This window comes from Panicum hallii, chromosome 5 (assembly GCF_002211085.1).
Source record: "Panicum hallii strain FIL2 chromosome 5, PHallii_v3.1, whole genome shotgun sequence".
Lineage (NCBI taxonomy): Eukaryota > Viridiplantae > Streptophyta > Magnoliopsida > Poales > Poaceae > Panicum > Panicum hallii.
In genome coordinates, this window is record NC_038046.1 from 1,088,113 (window position 1) to 1,108,542 (window position 20,430).

Below are 20,430 nucleotides of genomic sequence, written 5' to 3' on the forward strand. Positions count from 1 at the left end.
ACCATCGAGTTCGCCGGTGGATCTTCGATGCGCTCCCCTATGTGGTGCGCCAGCTGTCGGTGTTTTACCGGCTGCCCACCGAGGGGTATACCCAAGGTGGTAAGTTTAGGTGAGGAGACGCCGAGATCAGGAACTCGAAGGTGCAAGGAACACAAGATTTAGACAGGTTCCGGCCGCGAAGTGCATAATACCCTACGTCCTGTATGGTGGTTTGTATTCTTTTGGGTGTTGATGATCTAGAGATCTTATTTTGAGAGGGTCCCTGTCTCCCCTTATATATCCGGGAGGCCAGGGTTACAAGAATCCTAACCAACACCAGCTAAGGAATCGTACCAGAACATATCTCGAGTAGATTCCTTCTGTATCGGTTAGCTCTATCTCCTATTTAAACAGGATAAATAAGAGATAAGATGACTTAATCTCTTAAACCTCTTTAAACTACGTTATATACATAGTCCCGTGACCCCGAGTCTCACACCGCCCTCCCCAATTAATAATTTTAGCCCTCCTTTCACCACAACAAATATAGAAAAAAATATTATAGTTCCATTTCGATACCTAAAATAATATATTACTTAAATAATAGTATCATAATAATAGAGTGCCTAAAATATATATATCAAGTGCAACAACGGGCTTAGACCATGACAACTATGCGAAAATAACAAAACGATAGATTTGTCTTACCTGCGTTGATTAAAAAATATATGTTTACCTACATACAATAATTACTATATATGAACTAAAATTTATATCAAGTGCAGAGCCACGAATTCCTTGCCGTGCGCCTTTCTAGCATGAATATGATAGATGCAAGTCTAGCAATCTAATGTCCTCGCGCCCGGCAACCCGGCGCCCCACAGCTCGTTGACCTGCTCCAGCGCCGCCATGTGCTCCGGCGCCAGCGCCACCTCCACCTCGAATCTGCCGCCGCCCTCCCGCCCGGGAAACAGCCACACATTACCGTCGAACTTGTTGGCACTGCCGCTCCGCACCGCCAGCGGCTTCCCCCATCCAAAGTTGCAGCCGTACACGTCGAACCGTGGTGAGTGTGCCGTCACCATGATGTTGGCGTCGGCCAGCCTCAGCAGTGACACCGTCGGCTTCGCTTCCCACGCCTCCACGCGCGCCCGGATGGCCGCGTCTGTGTGCGCGGCCACCGCGCGCCCCACCGCGGCCACCGCCCAGCCGTGGCCGCGCGCCAGCAGCGCCGCCGCGTCCACCGTCTCTGTCGAGAGGGCGTACACGCTGTGGCCGAAGTACTCAGCTGGTAGTGGCGGTTGTTAATGGCGAAGCCGCACACGGTCACATGCTGCCGGGTGCGGGTGACGCAACGCCACAAGAGCGAGGTCAGCGTCTGGAACCGGTCACTGTCGCCGCGCCATCCTTGTCCCCAGCCTCCAGGAGCTCCCGTCGCGCCCGCTCCTTGAACGCCATGAGGGACTCGGCGGAGAAATGTAGCATCCTCTCGTGCAAATCCGGTGCCGGCTGCCTCTGGACGAGCACCGCCAGATCAGCATAAGGGAGCAGGACCGGAGCCGTGGCGCCGCCGTCGGGTGACCAGCGCTCGAGGAGTGGAGGCTTGAGCGCGGGGGGCTCCTGGAGGGGCGAACTTGAGAAGAGCAATCTCGGCCCACGCGTTGAGGAAGTTCCAGCAGGCCATGCTGTCGGAGAGCGTCGTTGTAGGCGAACCCGATGAAGACGCCGTCCACAAGCTCCGTGACCTGGACGACGAGAAGGGGAAGCTCGTGTCCGTCATAGTAAGCTGCACCGTCGAGTGGGGAGAAGGAGTGGACCATGCGCGGGACGTCGGCATCGGGAGGGACGACATCAGCGATGGCGACGCCGTCCACGACAGCGTGGAGGATCTCGGCGCCCTGCCCGGCAGAGTCGATGGAGACCGAGCAGCCGATGACGCTGCCCTTGCCGTCGCGTTTCTTGGTCGGTAGAGAAGCGGCCAGCGACGGGACAGTAAGCGACCAGCGCGTCGGCGAGGGAGGCGTGGAGGTGGTCCACGAGGTGGGCAGGGGAGAAGGGCGGCGGCGCAAAGAGTAGGCCCTTCTTGATGTAGTCGCCGTCGAGCATGGACAAGTCCCCAGGAGGTTAATGGGATGCGCTCGCGCGGCCGTGGCGGCGGCTTCACCGTGCGTCGAGACACCATGCGCACCGGCGAGGGCGACGCCATACTCGTACGGTGTTGTTGTCTCTGTGTTGTGGAAAACTTCGGATCGTTCCCTCTGTCTCTCTCTCGATCCCTTCTTTTACTTTTACCTTATCAGTGAATACACCAGCGAATACACCAGCGCTCCCTTATCAGTGAATACACCAGCGCTCCTCGAACTTGTCAGGTTGTATCATCCTAGTTCCTGAACTCGTAAAATGTATATTTAGCGTTCTAAACTTAGATTTGGATGTTATTCTGGTCCTCAAACTCGCAAATTGCATATTTGACTCACTCTACGAGTGTCGTCCCGATCCCCGAATCTATAAATTACACATTTAAATCCTTAAATTTACGACATATACACCTTCTTTCTTCCCATAGGCATGGCTCTCGCTGTTATTCGCAACACAATCTTCGAGCTCCTTCCCTGTAATGTCTCCCTTCCGATGTAAGCATTGGTGAGATTTTGATCCCACCTCATCATCTAACAATAAGTATTGCTTTGACGTTGCCAGTAAACAATAGTAGTGATAGACACCTCACTCTAGGTTGATGTGGCCAACATGGTGATAGTTTGATAAATAATTTGTATGAAGGAATAATTATGAATGATTTTTCATGGAAATCTAATAAACTCAACTTGTGTTGTTAATTTTTAGATGTTGATGGTTAAATTAAATTATGGACCTAGATGATATGCATTCGAACTCAAATTTAGAGGGTCAAATATATAATTTTTTATTTAGGGACCTGGATAACACCCGATAGTTTCGGGAGTTAAATATGCGATTTGTGAGTTCGGGGACCTGAATGACACCCGAAGCTAGGTTTAGGGAGCTAAGGCTACGTTTGGCATAGTTTCAACTTCTCCTGAAACGGTTCTGAAGCAACTTCTCTGGTGAAGCTGAAACTATTTTCAAAATCGTTTGGCGAAACATGGACCTGCGGGAGAAGCTAGACGAAGCTACGATTTCCGGTTTCTCCTTCCTAGTGTAAGCTGAAAATAGTTTCACTAGGTGCTTCATGGACAAAGCTGCTGGAAAAATATCTCTTTTGCACAACTTCCTGTGAAGCTCTTGAAGAAACTATGCTAAAGGGGCTATAAATCTGCATTTTTCGAGTTCGGAATACATGACCTGATAAATTTGAGGATCGCTGGTGTACTTTACTCTTATCTTATCCTACATTAGTGCGTTAGGTGGAACTAAGATGGGTGGTTGGGTGGAACTGAGAGCGGGGAAATATGAGTGAATTTTGGTTGAATGGGAGTGAATGCGAGTAGGGATGTGGATTTTTTTCTCAGTAGGAGTGAAGGCTCGACGGAAAACCGCTGCATATAAAATTCTGTAAATTTAAGTTTTAGATTCATATAAAAGATGTATGTGCGACTCATGTAATCATATCCATGCCATTGAGTTGCATATATACGAAACCGAAAGGAGCATCAAACAGTTTGCGTTCAGTTTTACGAACCCAACATGTTGAGGATGAGACATAATCATATGACAAAATAAAAATAAATCATATTATGGATAAAACTTACATCAGCTGTGGTGCAACCTTATCGAAATGAACTAGAATCGCAGCAGCACTATTTAAAACTATTGATTACAATAACTCTTTGTAGGGACCAATTCTTATCCCGGAACAAGGAATGATGATTGGAGGTGATAAATTCTACAAAGACGTGATGATCATAGCTAATTTTGTTTTTATGCCCCGCTGCTTTGCCACTGGTTAATTTAGAGATTGGATAATATTTGACGTTTTGTTTGATCTTACGATGAGCAAATCCCTGTCATGCGACCACGTAGATCTTGCAAAAAAGGTATGAGCATGGTTCAAGCTCCTCAAATTGGGAGTGATGTTAGCCAAATGTAATGGGCCGTTTACGCTGCACAAAATGGGAGTAGCTGGCAACCTGGTCTGGTGCTTACGGAAGCCACCATGGCGTGGCCGTGCTGCCGGGCTGCCGACCCATTCCCAGTCAAGATGGCAATGGGGCCGTGGGGGCGGATCCCCGCTCCGTTACCGGCGGGGATGGGGAAGGTTTTCCACATGGGGAGGCTGAGGCGGGGTCCCGAAATGGAGCCGGGGCGGGTTTGGGTTTGGAATCTGTCTCGTGGGAATCTATAAGGCTCGAAAAAAAAAGGACTCTGGTCCTGCTCAGTCTCAACCTCTTTCTCTCAGCCTCGGCTCCTCCGACCCATCCCCGTCCACCGTGGCCGCATCTGCCTAGGCCCTGGAGCCCACTCGGACGCTCCGTGCTCGCCGCTCGCTCCGCCAGCAGCCGAGCAAGGGATGCTCCGACCGACACTAGCACCGGCACGGGAGTAGAGTCCTCTCCACCCTCTCCAGTGGACCCTCTCGGACCGCCGCCGCTCACCCGCATGGGAGCAGAGTCGCTCGCCGGGTGCCCCTGCTCCAATCTCCGCCCTTTCTCAGGTCGCTGCTTGCCCCATCCACCGGCAGTGGCGCCACCCGTAGCCGCTCGAAGCTCCACGCAGATCTAGGAGTCGAAGCTCGGCCACCTACCGCCACACCAGCCGATGCCAACCCCCATCCGACCATTGCTCCAGTCATCATGGGGCCCATTGAGAATCCGAAACCCACGGGATCAAGGATAGGGAACAAAATCGCCCCATCTAGCGAATCGGGGCTGGGGCAGGAACTAATTTTTGAGGGATGGGGCGGGGACAGGGTCACCTCCCCGGACCCACCCCTCCCCGTTGCCATCATGAATTCCCAGGAAGACCAGCCATTGAGCGCGCAAAGGGATGCACCTTATTCCCTTTCCACGCATTCAGTGCATGTTCTCCTTAAGTCTTTATCAGCATCAATTATTTTTCCAGCTCGAGAGCTGGCTACTGGCGTAACTGCCACGGAATTCAAGCTAGCCTGAAAATTCAGCAGAATGTAACAGTTGATTTGTGAGTTTGACGTCAGAAAGAGGTTGCATGTCTGAAACTTGGCATCGTTGTTTTATGGAGCACGTGCCTTGACCTATGCATCAACGAAGTATCAGTTCTTTTATCTATGACCTTTTTTAAAAAAAAAATCGGGAGTAGTAGTTCAGATGCGAGGCTGCAGAAGACAAGTTGCTTCTTTCGGGAACTCAAGACAGAGAGAGCCAGTGCGTCAATGAAATGGAACTGGGCTTATTGGTTAACAGGCCAAAAGCTACTGTGCCGAGTCTGACTCTGACTTGGTGGGACGGCCCAGTTAGCCCAAACGGCAGGCAGGCGGTGGGCTGGAAAGAATCTCCAGCCGGCCCGTGCGGCCGTGTCGCAGGACTCTACCAGGCCGAGGAACAGGAGGAGGAAATCTGTGTGATCTTTGCATGGAGTCCGACGCCCACTGCGACCGTGCAAGCAGCATGCGTGCTCGGTCCGGTCGCTCCCTTTGTGCCTGCCTCGCCTCGCCTCTTGCGTCGCCTGCCCGCATCATACCAGAGGCCGTGCAATGCTCTCCCTCTCCTAATAGAGCTAGTCAACGTGAACATCAGAGGCGGCCGTGCAGGGTCATGGCCTGCCCGTTTCCTTTGAAAGCTCGATTTCGTGGAGCTTGTGCTTTCGTTGGCGCACGATCGAGTCTGTCCGTACAAACCCAACTGCACACCGTAGGCGTACACAAAAGTATGCATCCAGTGTGCAATGTCCAATCGTATCCACGGGGCCGTACGTGGAGTTTGCTTGCAAGGTGCCAAGGTGGTGTGGTGCCTATTATCTCTGGCTGGCGGCTGCTTGCTCTCCCGTCCCTGGCCTCTGGCCTGGAGCACCTCTAGGCTCTAGCACAGCTAGCTTTACGCCTTGCATGGGACGCATCGGAACCCGCACAAATTTTCGCGCCTTCCCGAGAAAATACTGTGCCGCGCACACCAGACACCACACATCTTCTCTTTATCGTCGTGCTTCGCAGCTGCTCCTTCCTTCCACTACGTGCCTGTGCCTGTGCGTGTGTATAGGCCTGTCGTATATAGCTTCGCAACCATGGGCACTAGTAGACGCTAGGCCAACAAATAAAGCTGGACCTGACCAGGATTCCATCAGGTTACACTGCGACCACACAGTGCCATCGACAACAACGTACAGCTGAGAACACCTCAAGACCTCACGTGCGGATCGGTCAAGCAGATGAGCTACCCGGTCGCAAAATCCTACAGTGGTGACGACTGATAAGCTTTCCGATTGCATTAATTAATTAGCAATTGCAAGACCCACGCCAACGACGGCAAGGATGCCAATGCCCCATGCATGCGTGCCTACGGCCTAGAACTGGGGCAAAGGGTGGGCCGGGCCGCGACTGGATGCAGGCTGGGCCCACAACGCCATCTCAGGCACATGCGCGTGCCTCCCCACATGGCCGCCGCCGCTCCCAGTCCCAGCACCACCGCCGTAGCCACCCAGCCCCTCCACGTCGCCCGCTGCGCTCCCTGCCGCCGGCGCCAGCTGCTGCTGCTGCAGCAGCAGCTGGGAATGCGGATGCCTCCCCTCCTCACCGCCACCGGCGCCGTCCTCGTCCTCCGCGCCTGCGGCCGCGGGCAGCCGGTGCACCTCGGCGCTCCCGAACGTGGCGGCCACCACCACCACCCCGTCCGCGGCCGTCATCTCCCCGGCCAGCGTCCCGCCGATCACCTGCCCGCCCGCCCCCGCCAGCGACACCGAGAACGGCGCCGGCGCCGAGGCCGCACCCTCGGACGGCAGCACGGTCCCGGACAGGGACAGGACCTCGAACCGCCCGTGCAGCGTCACCGTGGACGCCGTCGTCGGGGAGGTCGCGAGGCGCAGCCGGACGGCGGCCACCGCCCCGCGCCCGCAGAGCACGGACACGCCCACCCGGCGGCGGCGCGCGAACGCGGCCACCGCGGCGACCACGTCGCAACCCGCCGCGAGCTCCAGCACAACGGGGCGCATCGCGCCCTCGCTCTCCCGCGTCACCACCACCGGCGGCTTGGGCTTGTTCTTGGACCCCGGAGGACGCCCCCGAGGCTTCCTCGCGGTCACAGGCTCCGCCGGCAGCGCCGGGGCCGGCTCGATCAGCTCCGCGCGGGACGCACCGTCGTCGGCCATCGGATCGATCAAACGGCGCACGAGCTTATATACGTGCGCACCAAACTTTTAGCTGGTACAGTAGTGTCAATAGTAAAATAGCTCCAAACTCTTGGCTCTAGTAGCAGCAGCAGCAGCAAGGGCGACCTTGCTTAAAATATGCGAGCGCTATGGCAAGGTGAGAGTGAGGTTTACTATTTGTATATTTGCAGAGGGAAGCGGGAATGAAGAAGACGAGAAGACGAGTGGACGACGCGCCGCGCGGGGGGCGGTTCCCGCCCGTGCTCACGACTCTCGGTGTACCATCGGTCGCTGCGATCGATGCGTGCCGAGACGTCCAATCGGGACGACGCGTTGGCCTAGGCAACCGCCGCTTGCTCTGCCTCGTTTCGCCGTGGGGTCTCGGGTCAAGTCAGGCGACAGTTGCCGCGGTGGCCCGTGCAGCTATGCTATGCAGGCAGAGGCAGCAGGCTGAGCAACGGGGCCTCCCGAATTGGTGCGGTCAAACGCGGTTGAAGGTTCTGCAGCTCTGCTTGCTATGGCAAAAAAGGGTCGCCGCGGGAATAATCATGGCATGGCTCGGCCTGCGTAACATTGCTGCGGTTTCTGTTTCTCCCCGGAGATGGCTCCGCTTTCGCTTTTCTCCGGCGAGGAGCCGCGAGCACAACCGGCAACCGTGTCCAGGCTTTGCGGCCTGGAGACCGGGGATCAACTGCACTGTACTAACTGCATTTCTCTGAACTTTGAGGTAATGTTACAGAGTGCTCCCTTCAGTTTCGAAATTCCTATCCTTTTGAACATGATTTCACATAACATGAAATCAAAACGATTCTTATGCCTACTAGTAGGACGCAACAGCAGTCCTGAAGGCGTGGCATTTGTTCCACGCGCGGCCATGGTCTGCAGCTGGAATACCGTTGTCGGATGCGGCTGCGCGCACATTCCCTTCGGCTGGATGCGCAGTCGCCCCAAACCGTTGGTGGCAACCGCAGGGTCAAAAGGCTGAAACATGGCGCAGCCCCGTCCCCGTGTACTAGACACACAGCAGAGCGGCTGAAACTGACAAAAGGCTGAGGCGGCCTGCAGCATGGGAGTCTCGCGTGCTCCGTTTTCTGCAATGCAGAAGAGTCCTGCATTACTGCAGGAGGACTCGCACGAGCAGCTACGGGGGGCTTATAGCCAAGCCGGTCATTATTTTTCTGACATAGAGGAGAGGAACAAGAAGAGAGATGATAGTTTAGCTCTCATATAAGCAACAAGCTTAAAGCAAGAGCAATGATTCAGCCCACTCGTCGGCGAAATAAACTCCAGCGTGGCTTCCAATTAATACGGCGACGGCATCGACAGCTCTGCAGCAGCACATGCAGCCAATGTAGAGGGAGCGCAGTAGCAGAGCAGCGAATAGGAGCGCAGCCCGCGTGTATCCGCCCGCTTGAAGCCGCCGTTTCGCGAGACGCCTGCTCTGCGCTCTCTCCGCCAGCAGTGATTCAGCCGGCTTACAGCTAGCCATAATACTTAGCTCTTAGCAGAGATGGATCCAGATAGGAATAGATGTGAGAGTGAATAGAAAAGAGAATGTAAGGTACGGATTAAATAATATCTTGTAGACAAATAAAAAGACTATTGCTATATAATTTGGCTCTATTGTTAACCACAAGTCCACGACCATGCTCTTACCAGCATCAATAACTACCACCTGCCGCCGTTATTCCTCGTCGAGCTGTAGCTCAGGCATGGTGAAGACGGAGGCCGCTAATTTGTTTCGGGGATCTATATATATATAAACCAAACAGGCCCATATATGAGCCGCAGCACCTAGCAAATCTTCTTTCAGTCTTTGGTGATGCGAATGCTCTCTGCTTTTCGTAGGAGAGAGGAGATTAGCTTTCTCTGAAGACCTTCGCTAGCAATGGTTTATCAAGAGGAAAATAAGAGCTCAGTCTCAACTATAGTGGCCCAAATCCGCCTTCCAGCCCAAGCGGGAAGACATTGCTCTTGCTAATCTCTCTCTTCTCTCTCTGTTGTACGCGCAAGGGCTTCTGGCCCATATAGGAAGAGAAAAAGGCCGTCCGTGGGCTGCAGGCCAGCCGCCGGCCCATAATATCATCATGCTCTTCTCATCAGGTCCTCCCCGGCGGCGGCGGCCTTGCAAATTGGTCCTCCCCTTTGTTGACGAGCCGCCTGCCCCCTCCGCACTTTTCTTTTTCCCCTCTGATGAATACATGTGGAATCCTCCGGCTCAATGACCGAGCTGGCAGCCGTCGGCTAGCCTGAGCTCTCCAGCTGAGTGGCTCGCTGACCCCGTATTTATTGGGACCGTTTCCCTTCCGTCCCCGCAGCCACCCGCCTCCAGTCAGTCCGAGCATGGAAGCCGCGGCCGTCAAGCCCGTCCTCCGCGTCGCCGCCATCTGCGGCTCCCTCCGCAAGGCCTCCTTCAACCGCGGCCTCCTCCGCGCCGGTACGCATCCCTTCCGTCTCCCCTCCGCTCTGCCTGCTGCTCTTCGCTTCACTCCTCGTGCCAATCATTCCCACACATGTTCCAATTACCCCGGCAGCCGCGGAGGTGTGCGAGGACTCCGTCCCGGGGCTGCGCGTCGACCACCTCGACATCTCTGACCTGCCCATCATCAACACCGACCTCGAGACCGACGGCGGCTTCCCGCCCGCCGTCGAGGCCTTCCGCGCCAAGGTCTCCCAGGCCGACTGCTTCCTCTTCGGCGCGCCCGAGTACAACTACTCCATCGCAAGTACGTTTCTAGCCCTGTCCTCGTCTCAGGTTCAGATCTCGCGGGCGCTTCCGCCGCTCCGATCGAATTTCCTCTTCATTTCAATTGGGGGATTTTATTTTGGTTTCATTGAGCATCGATGTCGTCGCTAAGATCAATTAAGCAGCGTGATAATTAGGTTTTCAATTCCCAGTTGAAATACGGGTGCTCAGAGGTTCAGGTCGTCATGTGCATTGCATTAGTGCAAAATTAGGTTCCCATCTGGCTGTCATAGTGCACAATGGGTGGGGCTGATTTGATTCCCAGTTCTCATGGTGTGCAATTATTGGAATGGGTTGGTTCACGACATTAGAGGACGTTGTAGGTACACTGTGTCAGTGATAATGAAGTTTCCTACACTAATTGGGGGAAAATAATACGGACAATTATCTGTTACCCTTTAGCAAAAGCATGTCTCCATTATGTGTTGGCTTTTCCTTTTATACCTTTCTTACAAAGTCTTGTCTAGAAAAAGGAGCACTTCAATATTCTTTCCTTCGGATTTTCTGCTGAATTTAATGCCAGTTTAGTTTAGTTCACAGATTACTGTAATACTACCAAGAAACGCCCCTTTGTAATCCTCTCAGTATCTTTATTGGCACCCTCTGTGCCCCTGAGCAGAAGAAAAACACATTACCCAAATCATGGCTGTTCCATTTCACTTCTTGCGAATACAGCCATTTACAGTTGTTTAGTGTTCAAAATGCTTATTACAGCATCTAAACTAATGCAGCATAATTTTTGCACATTTATCTTTGCTGTTCTGGAATGAATAATTGCACTCTGTCTCCGCATTCTGTGACGCCGAATACTAATTCCTACACTGTTCAACTTCACTGATATAATAACTCTATTTTAATTGAAACATCACTTGCATTGTTCAACATCATTTGCACTCCATCTTTCCCATTCTGTGATGCCGAATAATATTTCTTCTACCATGCAGTCAAGAGTGATTCTAGGACACTGTAGTTTTATATGCTTGTTTGGTTATTCATCTTATGTAATTGTCCTCTTGGATATATAATCATTTGACAGTCTTCAGTTGGACTGTGGCAGACCATGTATACAGGATTTTGTGCACCAATGTCCTCTATAAATCAGAAATATAAAGCTCTTGCATGTTTGAAAAATTCTGTAGTATTGTCTGTATTAATGTATTTGTGCCTGTGACACAAAAGGAGTTAGTTTCTATAAATGTTCTTACAACTTCATTCGCTAGGTAATATGCAATGTGCGCAATGTTGACCATGCAATAGATTGATAGGGATTCCACATTGTCATGTCTTTGTATATGAGCCTCGTCATTGTCTGATGATGAGTACAATCTTTTTGACATTTTTCATAAATTGCATGGGTAAACTGGTTTAAAAATGATATGAGTAGTCCATTGCAGAAATCATGCCTAGGTAATACAGTGTGTAAGACAATGTTATTGCATAATATCATGGTGAACAACTTCTCAAACTGATTTATCTTTTATACATGTCTTATGCTTGCTTTACATGGTTTTTGTTACAATTGCAGCCCCCCTGAAGAATGCACTTGACTGGGCATCTAGAGGAAAGAACTGTTGGGCAGACAAACCTGCTGCAATTGTCAGTGCAGGAGGTGGCTTTGGAGGAGGGAGATCACAGTACCATCTCCGTCAGGTTGGGGTATTCTTGGATCTTCATTTCATCAACAAGCCAGAACTGTTCGTCCAAGCATTTCAGCAGCCACCAAAGTTTGACAGTGATGGAAATCTGATTGACGATCAAATCAGAGAGAGGCTGAAGCAAGTGCTCTTATCCCTTCAGGCCTTCACCCTCAGGTTCCAGAAGGACTGAATCAACTCAGGACCATTGCAGTTCCGTGCTTCCCTGAAGAAGTGTCTATAATTCCTGTATATCACATACCATGCTTGGGATTGGCACCTGTAATGCATTGCGGACAGCCTGAGAGTTGTAATAAATCCCTGGAGAAATATTCTCCTGTTTGCAGATTATTTAAGATTTGATCATATCTATGCATTCTAAATATTCTGTTTTACCTTTCCCAGTAATGAGGCTTGACATCTTCCCTTTTGCACAGCAATTTTTTATTGCTTACCATATTGTTCATCAGATGCACCCATCTATGTTACTTCTGTCATTCTGTGTTATGGGCAGTCGGCTGGGGTGACCGAGCCTTTTGCGCAGCAATTTTCACAATGCCTTAGCTGGTTATGTTCCTATTGTGTGGTGGCCTGCCATATTACCATGAAGTGTTAAGTAGTATTTTTGACAAAAGCCAAACATGTTCCTTTTGGTTTCGATTAAACTGTTTATATTGCTTGTGCAGGTGCATACTGCAGCATGAATATGACATACAGGGCAACTCCCATGGTGGTGTTGATATATAGAAATTCCTTGCGCCAAAACAAGAAGAAAAAGAAGAATTTATATGGGTTTTGCAGAAGTACAATACTACATGGAAGAACTGACTGAAGAAACTGCCAAGATTTGACGGTGTTATGTCAAGAGGCTTCAGTATTCCAGGAAGGGCATCTTGTCTACAAGCTGTACATGATTGTGATTTGTATTCACGTTGGGAGGTTGCTGATTATGCCTTTGTGAAAGACTGACTGCAGAAAGTTGCCTTGGTTTATACTGTCGTCATGTGGCAAGAGTTAGGTGAGAGTAGTTAGGCCTGGATGCTGTACCTTTTCTTCTGGCTTATTGCAAAAGGACAGCATTTCGGAAGCTGAATTGCCAATGAATCGCTTGCTGAATCGCTTGTTGATTCTTATGCAGGGTTCGATGCAAAGAGTCCCTGAATTCCACAGCAGCAAAGTGACAACGAGGAGAGCCACCGGTATCCAGCTCCATTTGGAGCTTCTGATATGGCACTTCGCAAAAGGTGATAGTCCAGTGTGGACTTCTGGAAGCACTCGTCGCTGCAAAAGAAATGACCGACACGGGACCCCCTTGAGCTCTCAAATCATGGGAGACCAAAGTGGCTTGGGACCTAATCCAACCGAACCCCCTCTGGTTCTTTGTGAAGGCGATCCTTCACTTTTCAACTCTGCTGGACTTGCAGGACACGGCGTGGTGTGAACAAGCGTGACAGGCACGCACCGACCGACCGACTGACCGAGGACCAACCGTTGCTCATTGCTGCGGCACAACATATGGAGGCACCACCTGCCACTTTGCCACTGCTCGCTGCCCATGCATTAGCTTGCTCTTGTTTGTAATTAGGTTGCCTGTTGATGACAGTTGCTGGAGTAGTGACTAAGCTCATCATCACTGGACCCATGTGGACAGGGGAATGGATGTTCTAATGGTTTGTTTGGCGTATGTCATGGTCTGTAACTCCGCACCACGATCTCCTCCACTTCTCTTATAAATGGGAGACCACGGAGCGTGGAAAATAGTTGCATGGTTCTCCACTTGGTCTGTTCTGATCACTAGTCAATATTGGACGGCGGAGTGCTGTTTCCTTGCATTGAGGAACAACCAGAAATTTGATACTTTTCCATGCATAGCTGACCTCTTATATGCCAATTAAGCTAGCTACTAGCATGACGGCCGTTTCAGTCGATGCCAAGCCTCTAAAGGACTAACGAACGAACCACCCCAACCACTGCAATATAGAGATGCTAATTAAAAGAATCAGTGCGGTTCAAATATAAATCTCAAAAAGGTAGAGTGTGACTGTGATGAGTTCAATGGAGGCCTAATTTTTGACTTTACTCCCTTGTTTTGAGCGTGTCGTATGCAGAACTTTCAGGCTTTCAGCCACTTAACATGCTGTCCTCTGCAAAAGAATAACAAGATCTTTTACTCGTGTTTCATGACGAGTTGGCGTCACAGGCGATCTTGCTTGCCACCTTTACCTGATCACAAGGGATGGATGATGGTTGGTGGTAGTTCAATCAAGAAACACAAGGTCGGGTCGTTCGTTCTCTGCAAAAGGAGTAGAGCGAAAGCATTGTAGCGTCATCAGATTTTAGCACCACGAATTTGGTGACGGCAGCGTGCATGCATGCATGTGCCACATCTATCTGTTTTTTTTATATGTGTGACCAGTCAGTCAGTAAAATAAAAAATAAACAAAAATCACCTCCATGGTGATGGTGTGTGGACGACAGATCGATGCTGCTCCTGAGAGAGGCTCGTCCGCGGTTGGTGGTGGGTTGGGTGCCCTTCACTTTCGATGTTTAATCAGAAAGAAGTGTGCTCCAGCTGCCAATCGGGTTGACGAAGGACGCGACCGGCCGGTCTCTACGCCACTCGATCGCCTCTCCCTGCTTTGCCTCAAGAAAATCTGCACGTCCTTGTGTTCCTGTCTCCCTTCCTTCCTTTCAACGCACTAGCTAGTATTTCGATCGCTGAAGTTGATACAATATCATATAGGATGTTACTTCCAGCAGCAGCAATCTTATTTTTCAGCTGTTGCTGAACGATTGCTCAATTCTCCAAGATCTTGATCGAGTAGTCTTAATAAACGTTGCTGTCGACGCTCTCATCAACGGAGACGCTAGCTACTAAACTAATTATATACGAATTTAATTATTGTTTATTACGCAGCCATGGATGGAGTATCTCCTGTAGATAAACACATATGCGGCTAGAATAGTCACCGGAAACATGGTACGGTGTCACGTTCCTCGTTCCGGCCGTATCGGGAACGTAGGTATATTTTCTTTTCAATAATATTAAAATTACTCTCAGACAACGTACCATGTTCCACCTTCCTCGATCCACCGTCCATAAATTTTGTGACCGTGGCAGCTAGCTAGTTTGGCGCAGCTACCGCATGATAGTGAAGCCGACGCGCGCGAGCGTGTGGACAAGGATCGGAGCCAGGAAAAAAGAGCTCCTCTCCTCCAAGTCGAGCGATGGTGGTGTGCGAGCTACGTGTTGCATGCAGCAGCGTGCACTAGCTGGGTGGTGACTTGTTGGGCGCCTCTCTTCTTCTCATGTAGGCCAACACATACATACACAGAGAGCATCCCGGGTTTTCTTCGTCACCTACTCCTCCTCTAACTTTTGGAAGGGCGCAGCAGCAGTTGTTGCAATTGCAAGAACACAACAAGAAGCAAAGCTAGCAACAAGGGAACAAGCCCCTGTGTCCTGTGCTGCTTGCTGCTACAAGTTACGATCGATCCAGGCTTTTGGAGTCTGTTGCCTGCCTCCGTCTATGTAGATAAAGACATGCTTGTACAGACACATCCATACACCTGGATCGGACTGGACCTGGTGTGGAAGCAAGGCATCGCCCTTTAATTTGGAAAAACCAGACGCGCAAGGGTTTCCTCTTGCGCGCAACTACTACCGGCCACTCCACCACCATGCCCTCGCGTGCAAACCACACCCCGTCTCTGCTTCTACCACTACTCTTGCAAGCTAAAAACCTTTGTGTCTAGCTTGCATCTCTCTCCACTCTCCTCAAGGCACCAACCCAACCTTTGGCTCTTCTTCTTCCAACCTCAGAACCTCTCTCCATCTCTCTAACGGGTGAGTACAACATTCTTGCTGCCCTGTTCATATGGTTCATGTCTGCTACTGTTGCAATCCTTTGAACTTTGATGTGATCCATTCTGTCTGTCTCCAATTACCAGGCCAGGATCATCCGAAACTGCAAAGGAATCAGTTTGATTCCTGTGATGGAGTCGGCGGCGAGGTTGCGGTACGGCCGGCCGGACGAAGGCGGAGGAGCAGAGGCGGAGAGCAGCAGCCAGGCCGAGCAGGAGGTGCCCTGCCTGCTGGACATCTACGTGCACCACGCGCGGGGCATCCACAACATCTGCATCTACGCCGACCAGGACGTGTACGCCAAGTTCGCGCTCACCTCCGCGCCCGACCACGCCCCGGCGCTCTCCACGCGCGTCGCGGCGGGGGGCGGCGCCGGCCCGCGTTTCGACGAGCGCCTCCCGCCGCTGCGCGTCCGGGCCGGGAGGGTCGCCGTCGACGTGCTCAAGTGCGAGGTCTGGATGCGCAGCTGCGCCAAGCGGATGCTCGAGGACCAGCTCCTCGGCTTCGCGCTCGTACCGCTCGCCGCCATCGCGGCTGCCGACGGCGCGCGTCTCGACCGGGACTTCGAGCTCTCGTCCACCGACCTCTTCCACTCGCCCGCGGGGACCATACGGCTGTCTCTCGCCCTCCACTCGGGGATCCCCGGCGACGCGTGCCCGCTGCCGGAGCGCGGCGCCGAGTCGTCGATCGCGTCGGAGGTGGTTATCCTCGAGCCCGCGCCACCGGTTGACTACTCGAGGATCGAGTTCGATGACCTTAAGGTGGACCAAGAAAACCAAGCCATGGCCGTGCAGTACCTGCCGTTCTTGCATCTCGGGGAGACTCCGCGGCCGCCGGAGGCCACGGAGGACGCCGAGATGAGCACGAGCCCGCGCTGGGAGAAGGCAGCGTTCTCGGACGACGGCAGCAAGAACGCATCGACGACCAGCACGGTCAGCGAAGACAGGGTGATCTCTGCTTCCGCCGGGGCAGTAGAGAAGCCGGTCGCCGACGTCGACAAGGCCACCTCGGTCCCCATGTCCTGCCGCTCGCCGGACACACCGACGTCCTCCAGCGGGGAGAAGGCCGACGACGTGTTCAAGTCGCCGCTGGGAGACATCGACATGGAGGCCGAGCAGAGCGCGATGCAGCGTCAGATCATGGAGATGTACGTGAAGAGCATGCAGCAGTTCAGCGAGTCGCTGGCCAAGGTGCAGCTGCCGTTGGAGCTTGACGGCGTCGTCGTCCAGAAGGAGGAGAAGCCTGGCAACAAGGTGATCCACATGCAGCAGCAGCCGCAGCAGCAGCAGGTGAAGAAGGATGGGACGAGGGTGTTCTACGGAAGCAGAGCTTTCTTCTGAACAAAATTTGCAGAGAGCTAAAATGCAAGCAAAGTAAATTCGGGACAGCAATCGCCTGCCGTTTGACAATTATTAGGTTTTTCCTGTCAATTGATGTTGTTAACTTGGTTCATTCGATCATCTAAAGTACGAATTCACATGCTGTAATGAGTTGAGAGTTGAGAAGTTTGAGAGTGGAATAGAATTTTGCGTGACCAGTCAGTGTAGTAGGCTTTGTTCAATCTTCAGAAACTCAACTCTGTGAAGCCAGATGAGAGTGTGAAGTTTGTGCATTGGCAGTAGAGTGTAAGATGGCAAGAGTTTAAGTGAAAGCTACTGCCTAGAGTGCTAACCCCAACTGTTCGTCTGTACAAATTACAAAATGAATGAAACGAGTAGAGATATCTGAAAATCGTGATCCTGAAGACACCAGGCATTTCTCTTCAGCTTACAGCGCTTCCGATTTTCAAACAAAGTGACGCTGCATCATTCCCTTCAGGTCTGGCTTTGTTTCAGAAGCAAGCAACCGGTTGAATGGTTGATGATAAAATTAGCCTCTTTCTTGAATAATGACAATGCAAAGGCAATCACGCCAACCAATGGATCCGATCGAGTATAAACACTTGGTAAGTACGGGAACTTGCTTTGTAACATGATGAATCAAACTGAAAATAAGTAAAACCGCAGCTGTTGTTTTTTTTTCTTTTTCTTACACAATCGTCGTCATGAGAACGAGGACTACGTACAGGCCAGGCCCATTTAGCATCAAGCGGCAAGCGGGTTCTGATCCAACAGCACATACGAAGGCCCAGGTTTCAACCTACCTTTCAGGGGCCCGGAGCTAATTAGCGGCCTATTTTTTCTAGCCCACATTCAACACGGCCTATTTTATCAGGTAGACTATCACTAGTTCTCCAAAAAAAGAAAAATGGTAGACTATCACTTGTATGAAACATAAATCAGGTAGAAAATTTTTTATTCTTTATATATTTACTAACATAGTTTTAAAATACTTATTTCACATAGTACATTTAGTTTAGAGTTTATTCCTATTTGACACTACTATTTGACACTACGTTGAATTTTCCATCTCAAAACCGTTAAATGCCCTGTGAAAAGATGGTTTTGCCCCTGTGGGCCCCACCGTCCTTCTCCCTCTTCTCCTCCCCTTCTTCCTCCTCACCTGGCATTTCTCTCACCAAAGACTGAGCCATGGCCTGGGCATTGGGCGCCGCCAGCACCTGGCTGCGGCGGCCGGCCGGCCAACAGGGCCCCCCCGCGATGGCCTCGCGGCCGCCTGTATGCGGCGTGACGGCGCCGGCGCCCGGTGGCAGCGCGGCCTGGGGGAGGAGGTGGCGAGCCGTGGCCCAGCCTCCGGCCCCGAGGCGCAAAGCATGGGCGGCAGCGGCGGCGGCCCGCTAGCATGAACCGAGGCCGGGGCACGAGGGCCTCCGGCAAGACGGTCGGCCGGGGCGCGGCAAGGCATCGGGACGGCAGCGTTTGGTGCAGTGCGAAAGACGGCCCGGGCTGCAGCGCGGCCGACCGGGGCGCCACGAGATGCTGACGAGGCTGCGTCAGCTGCGATAGGCGAATCGACAGGAAGGCGGCGAGCGGCGTCGGGCCTCCACGCCGCGGCCCGCCTCGTTCTCCTTGCTGGCGTGGTGCCGCGGCGGGCAGCGTCTTTGTCCGTCCCGGCAGGACGCTGCGGTGGGCGTGGAGCAACGAGGGAGGTGCGTCCGGGGGAGGCGCGCCCAAGCCCCCACGGCGTGGAGCGGAGGAGGGAGAAAGGGGATGAGAAGAGGTAGAAGGGTGGTGGGGCCCACAGGGGCAAAACCTTCTTTTTTCACAAGGCGTTTAACCATTTTTTTGACGGAAAATTCAACGAAAGTTGAGCTCGGTATCGAATAGGGAACGAAAATTTTTTAAGGGCCAAGAAAGTAACACGTAGTTTTCCAGATGTCAAATAGGGAACTGCCTCTTTAATTTAGTTAAAGAGAATATTATTGGGTTTGTACCGTGTTTTGTTGATACATTACCACATGAAATTCCTTTATCAAATAATAAATTAAATGTATCCATAAATAAAATTATAAAAAATCTCAAATTACTTCCTCAAGTATTACCAAAGTTTAAATGACCTCTAAGCTATTTTTTATTCGATTTACTCCCTAACCATATCAACTGCTCTAGTATGCTCTTTTAATAATTTTGTAAGGCAATGCCCGACATCATAACATATATTAAAAGATGCATAACAATCATTTTTTACTCTTTCCGTACAATTATGTATTGCTTGCGTTGATTTATTAGTAGACGTCCTAATTGTCAAAATAATAATGAAACATTTACAATACAATTCTTTAACATATGCTATGGTTGCTCAGTACTCCATTCGTTTCCACGTACGTGGCTTGCTCATCAGCTCGAGGAGAAGTACTGTAGCGCAGATGGGAGTGGCGCTCTGCCTTGGTGCCACGTGTCTCGCACGAGAAGCGGGGCTCCCGGGCACGAGCCGGCACGCGCCATCCCCGTTCCTTCACGCCGCCCGCGCGTGTCACCTGCATGTCGACACCCTCTCGCTACGTGGTTCACATTCCCCGTCACCGATGCGGCATCCACGATTAGACTAATGACGCCGGGCCATTAAGATAAAGCCATAGGCTGAGCCTAGATCCCCCTGCCCTCCCCATACCGTATGCATCTCGGATAGCATCGAGGTAGCTTCGGCCTACCAAAAACTCTTTCCTTGACCAATATAATTGCGGCATTATATTGATTGGGTCCATTTCATTTCATTTGTCAGCAAAATAGTAATGATGCAGGCATGGAAGCACGCATCCATCTTGTTTGTCACCCTATACGCATACACTGAGATTAATTTCTTGGTTTCAGATGGTCACTTTGCTCCGACCAACAAAGCAGTCTACATTTCTTTTATTCAACTGGCCAGTTAATAAACAGTAGAGCAACAAATACTAATTATGTTTGCATTGGGTGCGATAGATATGATGGCTCTTTCTTTTTGTCCACACCCACCTAAACATATATACGGCATCTCTTCAGGGAGGGAAATAAATTAAAGGGGAAATCCCTAGACATGTGCCTGCTAGAAACACGCGTCCACGGATCATATATAGGTTCGTAAAAGAAAACAATAGAAGCACTTAATTAGTATCTTTTACGGAAGAAAATTAAACCTAGCTCTTCGCAAAAAAAAAAAGAAAAAAAGCGGCCGGTCACTAATAGCAATTGCACTTCATAACAGCCAGAGGCCCAGTTCACTCATCACTATTGTACTACGACAGCATGACACGCCGCTAACGTTACATTGGTAATAATGCATATTAAGGGAGTAATCTATCTTTGTTGTTGTATCTACTTTTCTTGACGCATTTTGCTTTATTATTCGTGTGCCACTTATTCAATTTCAGCGATCCATGCATGTATCACATGTACGTGTAACATACACGACCACCGTTTAGGCAAACACGGAATATACTAAATTTGCATGTGCAATGAGTAACTGTACTGCAATGCACAGCCTGCATAGTACAACCACATAGCTAGTACAATGAGCAAATTAAAAGCACACAGTACATAGTACAATCAAAGGGCAATAATGCCCAAAAGTAT

The 20,430-nt window shown here is 51.2% G+C and overlaps 3 protein-coding genes and 1 pseudogene across 3 annotated transcripts; 2 read left to right on the forward strand and 2 right to left on the reverse strand.

Moving 5' to 3' along the window:
* Nucleotides 1-818: 818 nt before the first annotated feature.
* Nucleotides 819-2,185, reverse strand: LOC112895690 (annotated as a pseudogene).
* A 4,247-nt stretch (nucleotides 2,186-6,432) lies between these two features.
* LOC112895696 (AT-hook motif nuclear-localized protein 27-like) lies at nucleotides 6,433-7,233 on the reverse strand. The gene has a single exon (XM_025963681.1). It carries the CDS (start codon nucleotides 7,231-7,233, stop codon nucleotides 6,433-6,435), a length of 801 nt encoding a protein of 266 aa, XP_025819466.1.
* Nucleotides 7,234-9,503: 2,270 nt separating this feature from the next.
* LOC112893675 (probable NADPH:quinone oxidoreductase 1) lies at nucleotides 9,504-12,017 on the forward strand. Its single transcript, XM_025961129.1, has 3 exons — nucleotides 9,504-9,670; nucleotides 9,768-9,959; nucleotides 11,505-12,017. Exons 1-3 carry the CDS (start codon nucleotides 9,577-9,579, stop codon nucleotides 11,804-11,806), a joined length of 588 nt encoding a protein of 195 aa, XP_025816914.1. The 5' UTR covers nucleotides 9,504-9,576; the 3' UTR covers nucleotides 11,807-12,017.
* A 3,070-nt stretch (nucleotides 12,018-15,087) lies between these two features.
* On the forward strand, nucleotides 15,088-17,209 carry LOC112893674. The gene is made up of 2 exons (XM_025961128.1): nucleotides 15,088-15,460; nucleotides 15,565-17,209. The coding sequence occupies exon 2, from the start codon at nucleotides 15,610-15,612 to the stop codon at nucleotides 16,816-16,818; it is 1,209 nt and encodes a 402-aa protein (XP_025816913.1). The 5' UTR covers nucleotides 15,088-15,460; nucleotides 15,565-15,609; the 3' UTR covers nucleotides 16,819-17,209.
* The last annotated feature ends 3,221 nt before the right edge of the window (nucleotides 17,210-20,430 follow it).